Source organism: Porites lutea, chromosome 1, assembly GCF_958299795.1.
Source record: "Porites lutea chromosome 1, jaPorLute2.1, whole genome shotgun sequence".
In the NCBI taxonomy this organism is placed as follows: Eukaryota; Metazoa; Cnidaria; class Anthozoa; order Scleractinia; family Poritidae; genus Porites; species Porites lutea.
Window position 1 is genome coordinate 2,372,767 of NC_133201.1, and position 13,980 is coordinate 2,386,746.

Genomic DNA, 13,980 nt, shown 5'->3' on the forward strand with positions numbered 1-13,980 from the left:
CCAACACGTATGCGAAACGACTTCACAAGTTGGCGAAGAGGACGTTGGTGAAACGACTCGCTGGCGAAACGAGCGTAAACCGTTAAAAGAAATTTATGAAGCTGGAGAGGGCTGGGGGTCTTAAAAAGCCCTTCATGGGTGTTGTATTTATATTTTTCAAAAGGGGTGCCTCTATAAGAAGAACACCTTCAATTGAGGAAGCGTTGGGGCTTGCCGTTCTTTCATCATTCTATTTGACTCTCTGTACAGACATCATGTGAATAAAATATTTTAAACTCTTTCCATTTCATTTGAGAAATTTAAACTGAAGTTTCTTGACATTTTTGTTTTTCATTCCTATTGCCACAGATTTCTGTGGATGTCACTGAGGTAGAGTTTGGTAGTCAAGTTTTGGGAGAAACAAGAAGGCGAATTATCAATGTTACGAACAACGGAGCACTTGGAACAGAGTTTATTTTTAAAAAAATAACAGGTATTCGCTGAAGTTTTAGAAAGATGTATGATGTGACTTGTAGTGTGACGAATTGTGCTTTATTGCGTGACAGAATGTTCGTATAAAACTGCGATGTATTCTTCAGCTACAGGATGTTTGGGATAGTATTTTTGGTATGACCACTTGTAAAATTTTGCTGTGTTCGAGGATACACTAACGGCATCTTATTTCTTGAAAACCAAGGCGGAAAGTTGGGAATTAAATAAAACCATTTTTGCTATGTTACAGTAAGTATTCAAATATAAGCTCTGTGTAAGTGGATGAAAGCAAGTGTAATTCTAAAGGAAAGAATTCGTTGGCAAAATGTGACTTTCCCGTTTTTTTTTTTTGTAGGTTTGGTAAGGTCAGCTTCAACTTCGGAACTTAGTTCCATTGGTGGAATGGTAATAATTGCATTGTGCGTTATTGACCAATGTTTGGCCAATATGGCTGGATATTGGCCACGTTCTTTTTGCGTAATTTTGAACGGAGGTGAAGTCGAAGTCAATAAGTGCTGAAATCAGGACAGTTGATAGCCAATCAACTTTGAAAATTTTGTCATAGTTATGATTAACACACAAAAAGGAATGAGGCCAATACACAGCCCTCTTGACCGAACAAACTTGGTCGATAAAGGATTTATTATATAGCAAAAAGTAACTTTTTCCTTGCGGGACCAACGCGGGAAATCCCGAGCTGGCAAGGTGGTCCCATCTCGCCCGCTCGGGTAGCCAATCAGGATGCAAGATTCTCTTCACCTTGCCCGTTCGCGGATTCTACATAATAGAGAGCTTTAGATTCGGCGACGACTGCGAGTACGAGATTCGACTTAATTTTTTCGCGTATTCTCAAAATATAGACTCCCGAAAAGCTTCATTTTATCATTTTTCACTTGAAAAGTGAGCACTGTTGTCTTTAGTGAAGGAGGTTACACCCTCTCCCGATCGCAACATGATAAAACTTCCAACATTTGATATCTTGTTTCCGCCACTTCGACATTTTCGCTAACACTCGTAGTAAGGTGACGACAACTACCTCGTTTTCCCGCCAAAATAGGGACTTTAAGATCCAACGACGCGACGGCAACGAGAACGCCGTTTGAAAAGTGAATTTGCGTTCTTTCAGTCTTTATCGCAATTGTTCCTACCCACATACTTTGTCAAATGTAGGCGAACCGTCCTAGAATTGAATTCCTAGGGACCATATCCAAGTTCAAAAAGAGAAATAAAATTTCATCGTTGCTTATGTCTTCCATAAAACGCGAAATTAGGCATTTTCACGTCGTAGTAGTGCAAAACTAGCAAGGAAATGTACAAAAAACGTGGTGCACGTGCAAAGTTGCTGTTTTGCTTACGTTTGTTTTACGTTCTCGTTGCCGTCTGCGTCGTTGGATCTTAAAGTCCCTAATGACGCTGGTTCGCGTGCGCGCTTCTTAGTACTGAGAAAATCTCGTACTCGTAGTCGTACTCGTCTTAGAATCTAAAGGTCTCCATTAAACTACAGCAATAGATAGTAAATGGTTTGAAGACAAGAGTTTTAGTTGGTTTGTACAAATACTGATGCTTTGCTTGTAACTTTTCTCTCAGACTGTTACTGATGGTGGACAGCCAGAGTATAACCAAACAAATGGTGAACTGCAGAATGTGGAGGGAATGGCGGCGGAGGATGTTAAAGAAGCACAAGGTGGCGGTACGACGGAAGCAGCTGGACATGTGGAACGAGAAGGTTCTACAAAAAGTCTGTTTTTGGCTCCTACTTTCGTGAATATATTGTGTGTTTTCACATGACGTCACGGTGGCCATATTTGGGTCCAAAAACAATGAAACGGCGGCCATGTTTGTGTCCCAAACCAGTCCTCTGGGAGTTGAACTCTTTTCTTATGTATAAAACGCTTTCTTTTGTTCCAATAAATTTGCATAGATGCTGGCCACGTGAGTGAAAACACAGAATTGACACAAAATTTGCATTTTTCCACCTTTTCGGTGCCCGGTGAAAAAAAAAGTCCAAATAGTATCTCACAAATGCAGTGGACCACTACCCCCTCTTCACTCACTCACTGACATATTGGAAGGTTTGATTCATTCTGTAGTCAGAACAAAATGAACATTTACAAGGGGTTGGTGTTGCCCTCTGACATAAACTTAGCGTAGTCTAAAAGTTATCAGTTTTTGGTACATGATAGATTGATCTTCAGCATTCGTTCGAGAGTTTCTAAATTTGTTCATTCCTCACTCCACAGAAGGCGAACGTCCAGAGAAGAGCCTAGATCCCCAAACCGGGAGTGCAGTTAAGTTTGAGGAAGGAATGGGCACTACTGAGGGTGATGCTTCAGCAGCACCAGAGGGAACTGGGGACGAACAAGAAGGTTTGTAGACAATAGAGAGGAGAAGTGTGACGTCACGTTACCATGGCAGAAAAATTTCTGGATCACAATAATGAGGAACTTAAGCAACGACGACGTTGACGGCAACGAGAACGGCAAAAAAGCAATTGGTTTATTTTAGCAAAGAAACAACTTTGCACATGCATCACGCTTTTTTGTACAATACCGCGACATGAAACTTCCTAATTTCACGCACTCGCTTTATGGAGTATACAACACGAAAATTTTCTCTTTCTTTTTCTAAATTAGATACTGTCCTTTGGGATTCAACCCCAGAAAATTTCTCAAACATTTTGACAAGTTAAATGAAATTGAATAAGATCGATGAAGTTTGAAACAGTGCTAATTCGCTTTTTAAGTGACGTTTTTGGTTTGTTGTCATTCAGAAATTTTGCTACCATGGCAACGTGACGTAAGGACTTCTCCTGTCCATTTCCGATATTTCTTCTTGGTAATATTCCACGCTGTTTTTGCCAGCAGTGTGATATGATACGCTTATTTCTAAACCGAAGGAGTATTTTACAGTTATTGAGTTTTCGTTGACATTCGTGATAGCGAATACCAACCTCAGTTTGCGTTTTGTCTCATTGTATTGTTTGATTATATTTCAGCGGAGCTTGTTCCTGCTGTATCTGCTTTATCACCAGTCCCAACCGAAGTGTCCATATTAGAAGGCCTAAGGGTTGGGAAGGTCAGTAACCACTATGACTTCGGCTAACCGCTGCACCATTCTTGGTTAATAGATCATAGTTGATAAATTAAAAGTCATCATAATGTATACCCGACAACGTTTCTGGTTTTTCCGACTTGACGAATGACCTGTTCGGACATACGTCTTTTCTAAAAAGAAAAATTATTTGTAGACCTGTTTACGTACAGATTGCCATTGTCAAGTGTCCAGTTTTCGATACTAATCCTAGCAGTGTGCGAAACGCGCGCCAGATAATTAGAGTAGTGTAGGAGGTGCTCGTAAGGTCCCTTCTAATTGGTCGCAGGAAACAATGATATGTCATTCTTTCAATTGTTTTAATATTGTTTGGGCTCAGGATTAGGCACCATTGGTGACTTCTCTTCTGAGCACCTGCTACATGACCCGATGATTATGAACCTGGTAAATGGCCCATCTAGCTATGAATCTTTGCGTAACTCAGTGTTTATAGTGACAAACCGGTGAATGGGATGCCATGAGTTTGGACTCAATTGTTCTTTGTCCTATCACTTATTGATACTTTCTTTATTGAAGATGATTTTCCATTTACTTTATTATTTCCTTTATGTTTTATCATCAGCTTACCTCTGGTGAAATTGCACCATTTTCAATAGTCCAGCTGGAGGTGATATTTAACCCTCTCAAGTCAGGAAATGCAGTGGCAGAATTTGAGATTTCCTTTTCTGACCCTCTGTCGCCACCCGTAAGTAGAAAACACGAAGGCAAGTTATGAAAATGAAGAAATGATCGCCGCAGTGAACGCAATTCAGGCAATTGCGTAATGAAGCCTGAAGTTATGGAGCAGTCTCCAAAAATCTTACTTTAAGGGCGGGCTACATGTATGTTACAAAGGTATTACTGTTTGAGGTCAATTCTGTGCTAAAGTCATTACTTACTAATTAGTGCGTTTGACCATACACAAAATGCTCTTGTAGAGTGACGAAGAAGATACTAAACAAATTTCGTCAAGGAAAAATAATCCTAAGAATATTTTTTTTCGGTGATTTTTGCAGGCGTAGCATTGAAACTTGAAAAAGTTGGTCAAACAAAGAGTCCATGTTTTATCTTTTCGTCCATTGGCTGATAAAACAAATAACACTTACCGAAACTATTTTTCAAGGTCATACGAAAATCGCTCTATCGATCTCATAGACCTTTACAAAACCAGCACACTCACATGCTTCTGTGATAAAGATTCTTCTCCTCTGAGGAATGATTACTGTTTGAAGCGGATCGATGTTTTTGTTATAAAATGTGTTTGCTCTGAATCTAACGAGTTTTCTAACCCAGCAGCAGTTTCCCAAGGTTCTTAGCATGCCTATCATGCACTTGAATTTAAGGCACAAACCTCACTGACTGAGTTAATTTTTTTCTGATTTTCCGACAGATAATGATCCGTGCTAGAGGTACAGGGATTGATGTACCTGTCTGGGTGCAACGAGAGGTACCTTATTAGAGAGATTAAGATTCACGTTTACGGCACACGGCAAACGGCAAACGTCAGTTGAGAATTTCTCAAAATAGAAAATAAGCAGATAAAAACAGTCCAAAACGATTCTTTTGGATAAAACTGGCATAAAACTACTTAGTTTTGTGTAGAAGCAATAAACGGTAAACGAAAAATAAGGGGAAAACTTGGTCACGTGGTACAAATTCACGTTTGCCGTTTGGCGTAAACGTGAATCTTAATCTCTCTATTCAGTCTTTATATCGTTTTGTTATTGGTTTCCCGACATAAACAGTTTGATATGTTCTCTACCAGAGCAAAACTTGACAATTTTGCCTTGGTGATGTGTCCTTTAATCAGCAAGAGATTTAAAGGAATTTGTTTTTTTTTTAACTTTTCAAAACGGGACATTCCATAACACGCAAACTGTACCATTTATACGAGCATTTCAGCCGCGCCTTAGCTTAGTCGCGTCTTATTTAAGACACGAAGACTCTTTTTGTGCCATTTATACAGGAAGTTCGCGTCTTATTTAAGACGCGACTCACTGCTACTTGTTTTTAGCATTTTACAACATGAAATTTGGGATTTAACTTGAATCTTTTTTGACGATTATTGAAATTGAGAAGGCTTAACAGGCGCTCTGTTTGGTCAACAGGTTGTGGATTTGAAGATGTGTATGTATGACAGACTCTATCAAGATGCAATTCTCGTCAACAACAGGTAATTTCAGCTGTCGTTTATTTAATGAAACAAGGCATTGAGCTTTACAAATTAACGGTTTTATGTATCTCCACAGAGCCACGTCAGCTCTTAGGCTAAAGTTTGAAGTTTGTAAAGAACTCAGAAGTCATCTGGAGCTTCTCCCGAAAACAGCCTACATCCAGGCTGAGTCACAGTTTTCTGCTCAGCTCAAGTTTCTTCCCAGGTGAAAACTGTTTTTCCGTGAGTAAAATTGAGGGATAGAATGGTTTTCAATGTATGCGTGTCGACTGTTGTAACGTGTGTCGAAAGACTAGAACAAGTAATTATTCCGACCAATCACATAAGTTATGGAAAAGCCGATAAACCAGTCAGATCTCGAAGCTGATGCATGAAAACCGGTGAAAAGCGCGGATAAACGGGTCCGAGCACGTCGCGATTGGTTTCGATTTGACTTCTGATTGGCTAAATGTAAAAATGGCGTAAATATTCAGCCAATGAAATCGTGTAATAATGCAAGGACCACGAATTGCCATAAAACTACCCTCTAAAAGCGCTAACATCGCTGAGTAAAAATGGTTTAAATTAAAAAAAATACTTCAATTCTTACCTTTTTCTTTTCTTGTTTGGACAAATGTTTTGTCTCTGTCACCCCCAGAATCATTAAGGTAGTTATACCTTTTTGAAGTTTTAAACAAAATCCTATGGTTTGGCCATTCAAATATATCCTCAATAGCGGTACTTTTGAATGGTGCTATTTGTTACTCACTATTTCACAAAATGAAATTTGGGTCTTTCTTAGGAATTTGCTTGAAATACCTCGTCAAATGTGTTGCCCAGCTAGTCAGTTGCTGTTTTCAGTGTCATTAAACTTATACCTATCTCAATTGATCGTAGACAAACCTTACCAGATGACTGTCCTACATACTTCGACCGTGAAACCAGGTTATTGGAGGCGCCAATGGTAATAAGAGTAGCAGATCAGGTATTTTATCTCTCTCCATTTGTGGCTGCACTGAAAATGATTCAGAAGGCGTTTTCTTGTGGTTGTTGTTGTTGTTGTTTTGAAAAAACGGTCCACGTCTTTGTTAAGATTGTTGAGGTTAATTTGCGACTCTCGTTTCGAATTGTCCAGTGAACTAGCTTTTTATTATTTGCACCAAGTCTCTTAGATGCCTTTTATTGTTCCAATGTTATAGCCGAGATGTATTCTTATAGATCTCATTTAGATTTTATGATTACAATTTTTTCCATGTCTTTACGCTTCGGGGACAAGCTAAATTCAAACTGCGGATGTGAGAATGGCGGGAAAAAATATTTTACGACGAACTTTCTGCCATACACGTTTATCGTTGACAAAGTTTTTTTAACCTTTATGTACGGGTGGTTTTCTTTGCAGACTCGCCCGGTTCCCTTCAAAGTCAGAGCTGTAGTAACGTCATCAGACATAGAATTCAACATGCAAGATATTGATTTTGGTTTCTGTACAGTTTATGAATCTGTGCGTCGAACGGTCACCATAACCAACAAGTCGGTACTTCCACAACCTTTTGGCTTCTGTGGAGTACCCGATGTAAGTGAAATTACTTTCCAAGAATGAGATTGTTTCGTCCCACGTACGGTAATCCACATTCCGGAATCCAGGAAATTTTTTTCCTGACGTGGAATTCCGGAATCCAGGGTTGTGGAATCAAGAATTCCGCTTAAGGAATCCGGAATCTAAATTCCACTGACAAGTAATCCGGAATCCACTGCGTGGAATCCAGAATCCAAAGCTGAAGAGTTCAGAATGTTCATAACAAATTACAGTCGGATTAGGGTCCTTTTCAATGACTGATGAATGAACATTTTTAAGATAAAATTTACTCCATGTGAACCGTGAGGTACAGTTAAACCTCCCTATTACGGACAGTTCTGTCGGTCTTAAAGATGCCAAACCTATCATCAGGGTTCGTAGAGTCTTGAATTCTTGAAAAAGTCTGAAATTTGCCCAGCAATTTTCAAGACCTGAAAAAAAAAAACAGAAAATGGAGATTAAGTCTTGTAAAATGGTAAAAATTTTTTTTTCAAAGCTACAACAAGTCCTTTTGTTATAAGTGAAATTATTTTCGTTTTAGTCAAATCTTACTCAATCTCGCCCGTAGTTTGCAACGCATCATGAAAAAGGCTTTGTTTCTGCGATTTTTAGAAAAACGCAGGAATGTATAGATCACTAGATTTGATAACCTTGAGGACGGAAAAAGAAATTATTGTTTTGGAAAAAAGTCGGGAAAAAGTCTTGAACTTTGGATCCAAACATTTATACGAACCCTGAATAATTTTTCTATTATACGACGGTCACTTCTGTAAAGCAGACGTATGGCTCTCGCTCCTTGGTGTTCAGAGTGAGACTGGGTCTGTGTTGTGTCTCATTGCATTGTGGGACTGTTTGAAGGCCGAATTTTGACCCAGTTCCTGCGCAACCTCGTAATAACCAATAAAATACGCGATAGCATGTTCGAAACAGTCCCTTGATGCAATTCGACACAACACCGACCCAGTCTCGCGCAATTTCATGCATTTGCATATAGACCATAATGCACCATAATTAACCCCGACAAATTTTCTAAACCATTGTTTCCAATTTCTCCTGGCTATTACAGTCGTCCCAAGACAATTTTTTTTTTTGGGGGGGGGGGGTGGGGGGGGTAACCAAGGTGATCAAAATGGTGAATTAAAGAGGTTTGAATGGTACTAGAGTAGACGTCTAATTTTATTCCGTACTTGTTGTAGACGGTTGATGTTCAGCCTAATGATGGATTTGGTACATTGTTACCACTTGAGAGTTTTGATCTGGATATCATGTTCAATGCTAAAAAGGCCAAGGTGAGCTACTGTAGCCGTTTCTTCCAGCTGGTCCTCAGGATGCTTTTTAAAGTTTACCCTAGCCTGTGTTGTTGTTTTTTCAGCAATACGATTTTGCCCTAACCTGTTTTATTTTAGTTAATAGAGAGCTTTAGATTCTAAGACGAGAACGAGTACGAGATTTTCTCAATTCTAAGTAATGCTCGCGCGTGAACCAGCGTCATTTTGACGGGAAAACGTGATGGCCATCGTCATTCGACTACGAATGTTAGCGAGAATGTCGTAGTGGCGAAAACAAGTCATCAAATGTTAGGAGTTTTATCACTTAGCGATCGAGAGAGGGCTTTACTTCCTTCAACGGAAATAAGCGTACTAACTTTTGTGGTGAAAAAAGGTACAATGAAGCTTTCCAGGGTGTCTATTTTTTTATTTCCTCGTAGTTTTCCTCGTCCTGGAATCTAAAGCTCTTTATTCACTCGAGAATAGTAGTTTACCCTACCCTGTGTTGTTGTTGTTCATTCAAGAGTACGAGTTTGCCCTAACCTGTTTTGTTGTGGTTGTTTACTCAAGAATACGAACTTGATCTAACCTGTGTTGTTGTTGTGTATTCAGGAATACGAGTTTGACCTAACCTGTAAAACAGGAATCGGTCGTGAGTTCAAGATTCATTGTCGAGCCGTTGGCGTTCTTCCCCCGCTGGAGCTGTCGCACTCGGTGATAAAAATGAAAGCCACGGCTGTTAGTGACACGTGCTCTGCTCATATCGAAGTCATCAATTCACACACCAGCGCCAATGAATTCACTCATCCTGTGCCAAGAATTGGCTCAGGACCCATTGTTGAGGTGGGCCCAACGTCGTTTGAATTTGTGGTCCCTGCCGGTGCACCGCTGACCGTGTCTCCAGCTGTTGGCACTGTCAATCCTGGAGAGGTAAGATGCTCGAAATTTTCGCGCGAAAAAATCCAAAAACACCGAAGATAATCTCGAATTTCCAAAGGTGTATGTTAACTGGATGTCAGCGGATTAACTCGGTACTTTGTTTCAGCGGTGTTTGGTTCACGTGACTTTCACCCCTCGGATGGATCCAAATATGGTGCGGTTGGAGGGCGTACGCATGATGGAGCGGGAAGCTGAGGCTGAGAGAAAGAGACTGGAGCAGGCCTCGCCCCAAGACAAACCACAGGAACAACCCGCTGGACAGGTGAGTCTGCAGTCTGCCTTTTCTTTTTCAGCGGTCGCATATAGCAAACATGCATAGCTCCCCGAAAAGTGTGCAAAGGAGGTCAATCTCGTTTCATAGTACTTGATGTTTAAAGGACGAATTGAATGGAGCTACTTAGAAAATTGATCTGACTTTAGTCAAAGTGACTGTGCAATTGCAATTCAGTGATGACCTTGTACCTATAGCCGGCTTTATCTATATCTTTTTCTAAGAACGATCTTTAGAGTTTTTGAGTAGTAGTCTCGTGGTGTTGTTTTTCCTTCTTCCATGATCTGTGTCCTCAAGTCACGCCCTGAAGTTCTCCGTTCTTAGTGTCGGGTAACGAAGACTTAGCTCTGTTATTAAAATTGCCCATTTCTTAGTTTCTGATTAGATCACGTTTCAATGCTTTAAACAGAAAAAGAAGGGCGGTAAAGCTGTTCCCGCTGGTAAGAGCGCCAAGACATCACCAAAGCGAGGCAGTACACCGAGCGTGCCAAACATGGCCACTAGTTCCAAGACCCCCGTCAAAACCTTCACCATTGATGACGTAATCGATGGGTGAGTTTACGATGTTACGAAAATATTACAATACTTTGTGTATTTTTGGTTTCTTTTGTCTTTGATACGTAAAAGGATAAGCTCTTGCCCTTTCAATGGTCACTTCAACAATGATCGCGACGTATCGACTCTTGCTACTGGTTTTCATAAAGTGATGTCGTCGACTGGATTTTATTTACTTACAGGGCGACAAGTTTTGCTCTTACAAGTAGATCACAATGTTTCCTTCCTTTCTGGCGCAAGGAAGAAGTTATCCTTCCCCCCGTGTCGATAATCGAATTCCGAAATTTGCAGTTTTACATGCGTAGAAGGCCAAAAAAGTGCCAGTTTATTATTTCTGAATTATGTAGAGTACATATACATGTAAATGTTGGTCCTACTACTGCTTTTTTTGTAGCTACTGAGTTGTAATTCTACGTGAAATCTTTGTTGTAGGTCAAATGAATACGAATCTGCACACTTGGCTTTGCTGAGAACTTACCAGAACACATTTTCTCGTTTTGTGATTCCTTGCTTCGTAGCACCGGGACGTTGCACTGAACCAAATAGCCTTTCTTGCAGGTAAGTTCACAGATGGTACACCAAAAATGCACGGTTTCCCGCTGCAGTGAGAGTTAGTAGGGAGCTCAAGTAACAGCGACAGCGACGGCTACAATCACGTCACTTAAAAAGTGAATTTGCGCTGCTTCCAACTCTGTCTCGCTTATTCCATCTCGTTCAATTCGACGAATGTTGATGAATTTTTCTGGAGTTTTATTCTGAAGGACTTTATTGAAGTTCAGGAAAAGAAAAGGAAAATCGTTATCCTGTATTCACGTCTTCCACCATAAGTGAAATTAGGCAATTTCCCGTCGTACTGCCGGAGTCGTGCGACTATGGCAAAGAAATGTACAAAAAAGCGTGATGCACGTGAGAATTTGTTGTTTTGCTAATCCGAACCTAGTGCTTTTTGTCATTCTCCTTGCCGTCGCTGTCGTCGTTGCTTACGCTGACGCGTTTCACAGTTATATGAAAGCCGTGGACCTGTATCCGAGATTTTAACCCATCCTGGCACTGTCGGTTAGTGCGCTGCCTTTTGTGCGGAAGGCTTCGATTTCCATTCCCAGGTTTGACCTCAAATCCTTGTTTCGAATTCTTTCCTTTCTGTGTAACTTTAATTAGCTCTAAATACGGGTAATACGGAGCACTGATGGACAGAGGGGGGGGGGGGGGGGGGGGGGTAAAAATGAGCGCACCGTCGGCCTGAAGTTTGTCAGTCTAAAGGAACGGTAAATCGGGCAACGAAAACGTGCAACATTGCTGCAAAATGAGTTGAATAGCGATGTTGCGCGTCTTACCACCCACGTTCAAACCTGTCTTGTAACAAGAGAGAATGGTAATTTGTCAATTACCACTGGAATATTTCCAAATGCTTGGAAACGAGCTAGAGTTTCGCCAATATTTAAAGAAGACCTCAGGACTGATCCTAACAACTACAGACCTATCTCAGTTCTGCCTGTAGTAAGTAAATTAATTGAAAGAGTTGTTTTTAATCAATTATATGAATATTTAAATAATAATAACTTGTTAACTGAATCACAATCTGACTTCAGACCTATGTTTTCCACTGAAACAGCTTTACTTGAGGCTATGAATGAATGGCTATGGAATATTGACAACAGTCTCTTAAATGGTGTGATATTCCATGGTATCAAAAAAGCTTTTGATACCATGGATCATGCTATCCCTCTGGGAAAGCTTAAACTCTATGGGGTCAGTTCTCAATCTCTTACCTGGTTCCAGTCCTATCTATCTGACCGAAAGCAACAAACGTTCATTGATGGAGTTCAATCTGATTTCTGTAATATAACATGTGGTATTCCACAGGGGTCTATTTTAGGCCCTCTCTTATTCACTATTTATATTAATGATCTCCCTTCATGTAATTTGTTTTCAAAACCCAGAATGTATGCAGATGATACTACCCTTACCACATCTGCAGAAGACCCATGTGTCCTTGAACACAAAATGAATTATGATATGAATTTAATCCAGTCATGGCTGTCAGCAAACAAATTAACTTTAAATGTTAAGAAGACTAAATACATGCTTATAGGGAGCCAATTTAAGTTATCCCAAATAAATAGTGACTTCACAGTCAAAGTCAATAATACACCCTTAGAAAGAGTAATTAAACATAAATCCCTTGGAGTTCAAATTGATGAATCTTTGAACTGGCGCCCACACATTCATACCATTTCAAAGAAAATATCCGCTGGTATTGCTATCTTAAGGCGTGTAAGTCATTTTATACCATTTGATACTAGAGTGAATATGTACAATGCACTGGTAATGCCATATTTTAATCACTGTGGTGCCGTATGGGGTAATATCAATAAGGGACTAGCAGACAAACTTCAAAAGCTGCAGAATAGGGCTGCTAGAATTCTCACCTTTTCTAACTATGACGTTTGCTCAAGTGTTTTGTTGGATGAGCTTGGCTGGGAAAGGCTAGAATATGTAAGACTTAAACAGCTGACTGTGACAATGTATAAAATTCATAATAATCTTTCCCCATCGTATCTGAGGCGGATCTTTACCAACACCTCAAATGTATATTCACACAATCTTAGAAATTCTGAGTTAAATTATTGTGTCCCCAGACCCAGAACTGAGTCTGCAAAAGGGAGCCTACACTACAGAGGATCTGTTCTGTGGAACAAGATTCCCTCAGAGATTAGAAAACTGCCTAGTTTAAATGTTTTTAAAACTTCAATTCATGGGAAAGATTTTTCTAATACACCATGACCCATTGTAACTCTTATTATTCATAATGTAAGTTTTTGTATTTTTAACATTATAGTCAATAGTTCCTTAGAGTTTAGTTTTAAACACGATTCCTAGGAAGACCATGTAAAATGATACGATTTCGTGTATAAATAAAGATTGATGATGATGATGTTGCAGGTTGCGAAAAGTTGTTGCACAAAGTAGAGAGCAGTTCTACTTTTGCAACAAAATCTGTACATGTTGCGCTTTTACCCACCCAAGGCAAACTTGTCTTGCAGCAAGTGACGTAAATCCCGTGTATGACGTGACTCCCGCCTAGTCTTATCCAATCAGAAGTCAGTATTCACGCAATTTGCAGCAGCCAGGTTCGAACGTGGGTGCTAAAACGCGCAACATCGCCTTTCAACACGTTCGGAGCAATGTTACAAAACAAGTTGCGCGTTTTTCTTGCCCATTAAACCGTGGCTTTAGTACTGTTACGAGTTGCAGGCATAAAGTAAAGACGTTTACCTTTTTCCTTTTCCAGACTTAGCTATTTTCAATCATTTCTCTTCTCCGCAGTGTACACAACACTCTTTATCTGGAGGTACATTGTCCAGCTGTCAGGCCCCATTTGGTGGTGGTCTCAGATTGTGGAAGACCCATTTTAGACTACGCCAATGTGTCCCTTGGTAAGAAGGACCGCACAAAGTTCTCAGTGCACAGAGAACCCACTTAACAAACAGACAACGATCTTCCATGGGCTATACTCTTATCGACAAGAGAAATGAAGATAAAATGTTAAAAACTCAAGTTTAACTTCACTGCAAAGTTTTGAACATTTTACCAGCGTCATTCCTTTGGTCCATAAGGGTACAGTCCATGGAGAACTTGTTGACGTCCATTTCCGTCG

General features: G+C 40.1%; 1 protein-coding gene across 1 annotated transcript in view; it reads left to right on the forward strand.

Moving 5' to 3' along the window:
* Positions 1 to 13,980, forward strand: part of LOC140942180 (cilia- and flagella-associated protein 74-like) — a 37,128-nt gene that overhangs the window by 14,133 nt on the left and 9,015 nt on the right. Inside the window, exons 22-38 of the mRNA XM_073391148.1 lie at positions 349 to 472; positions 827 to 876; positions 2,059 to 2,197; positions 2,712 to 2,837; positions 3,467 to 3,546; positions 4,145 to 4,267; positions 4,952 to 5,008; positions 5,670 to 5,734; positions 5,811 to 5,939; positions 6,611 to 6,698; positions 7,113 to 7,286; positions 8,486 to 8,578; positions 9,170 to 9,487; positions 9,603 to 9,758; positions 10,177 to 10,319; positions 10,755 to 10,880; positions 13,650 to 13,759. Coding sequence (XP_073247249.1) covers positions 349 to 472; positions 827 to 876; positions 2,059 to 2,197; positions 2,712 to 2,837; positions 3,467 to 3,546; positions 4,145 to 4,267; positions 4,952 to 5,008; positions 5,670 to 5,734; positions 5,811 to 5,939; positions 6,611 to 6,698; positions 7,113 to 7,286; positions 8,486 to 8,578; positions 9,170 to 9,487; positions 9,603 to 9,758; positions 10,177 to 10,319; positions 10,755 to 10,880; positions 13,650 to 13,759 — 2,101 coding nt within the window. The remainder of the gene's footprint in view (positions 1 to 348; positions 473 to 826; positions 877 to 2,058; positions 2,198 to 2,711; positions 2,838 to 3,466; positions 3,547 to 4,144; positions 4,268 to 4,951; positions 5,009 to 5,669; positions 5,735 to 5,810; positions 5,940 to 6,610; positions 6,699 to 7,112; positions 7,287 to 8,485; positions 8,579 to 9,169; positions 9,488 to 9,602; positions 9,759 to 10,176; positions 10,320 to 10,754; positions 10,881 to 13,649; positions 13,760 to 13,980) is intronic.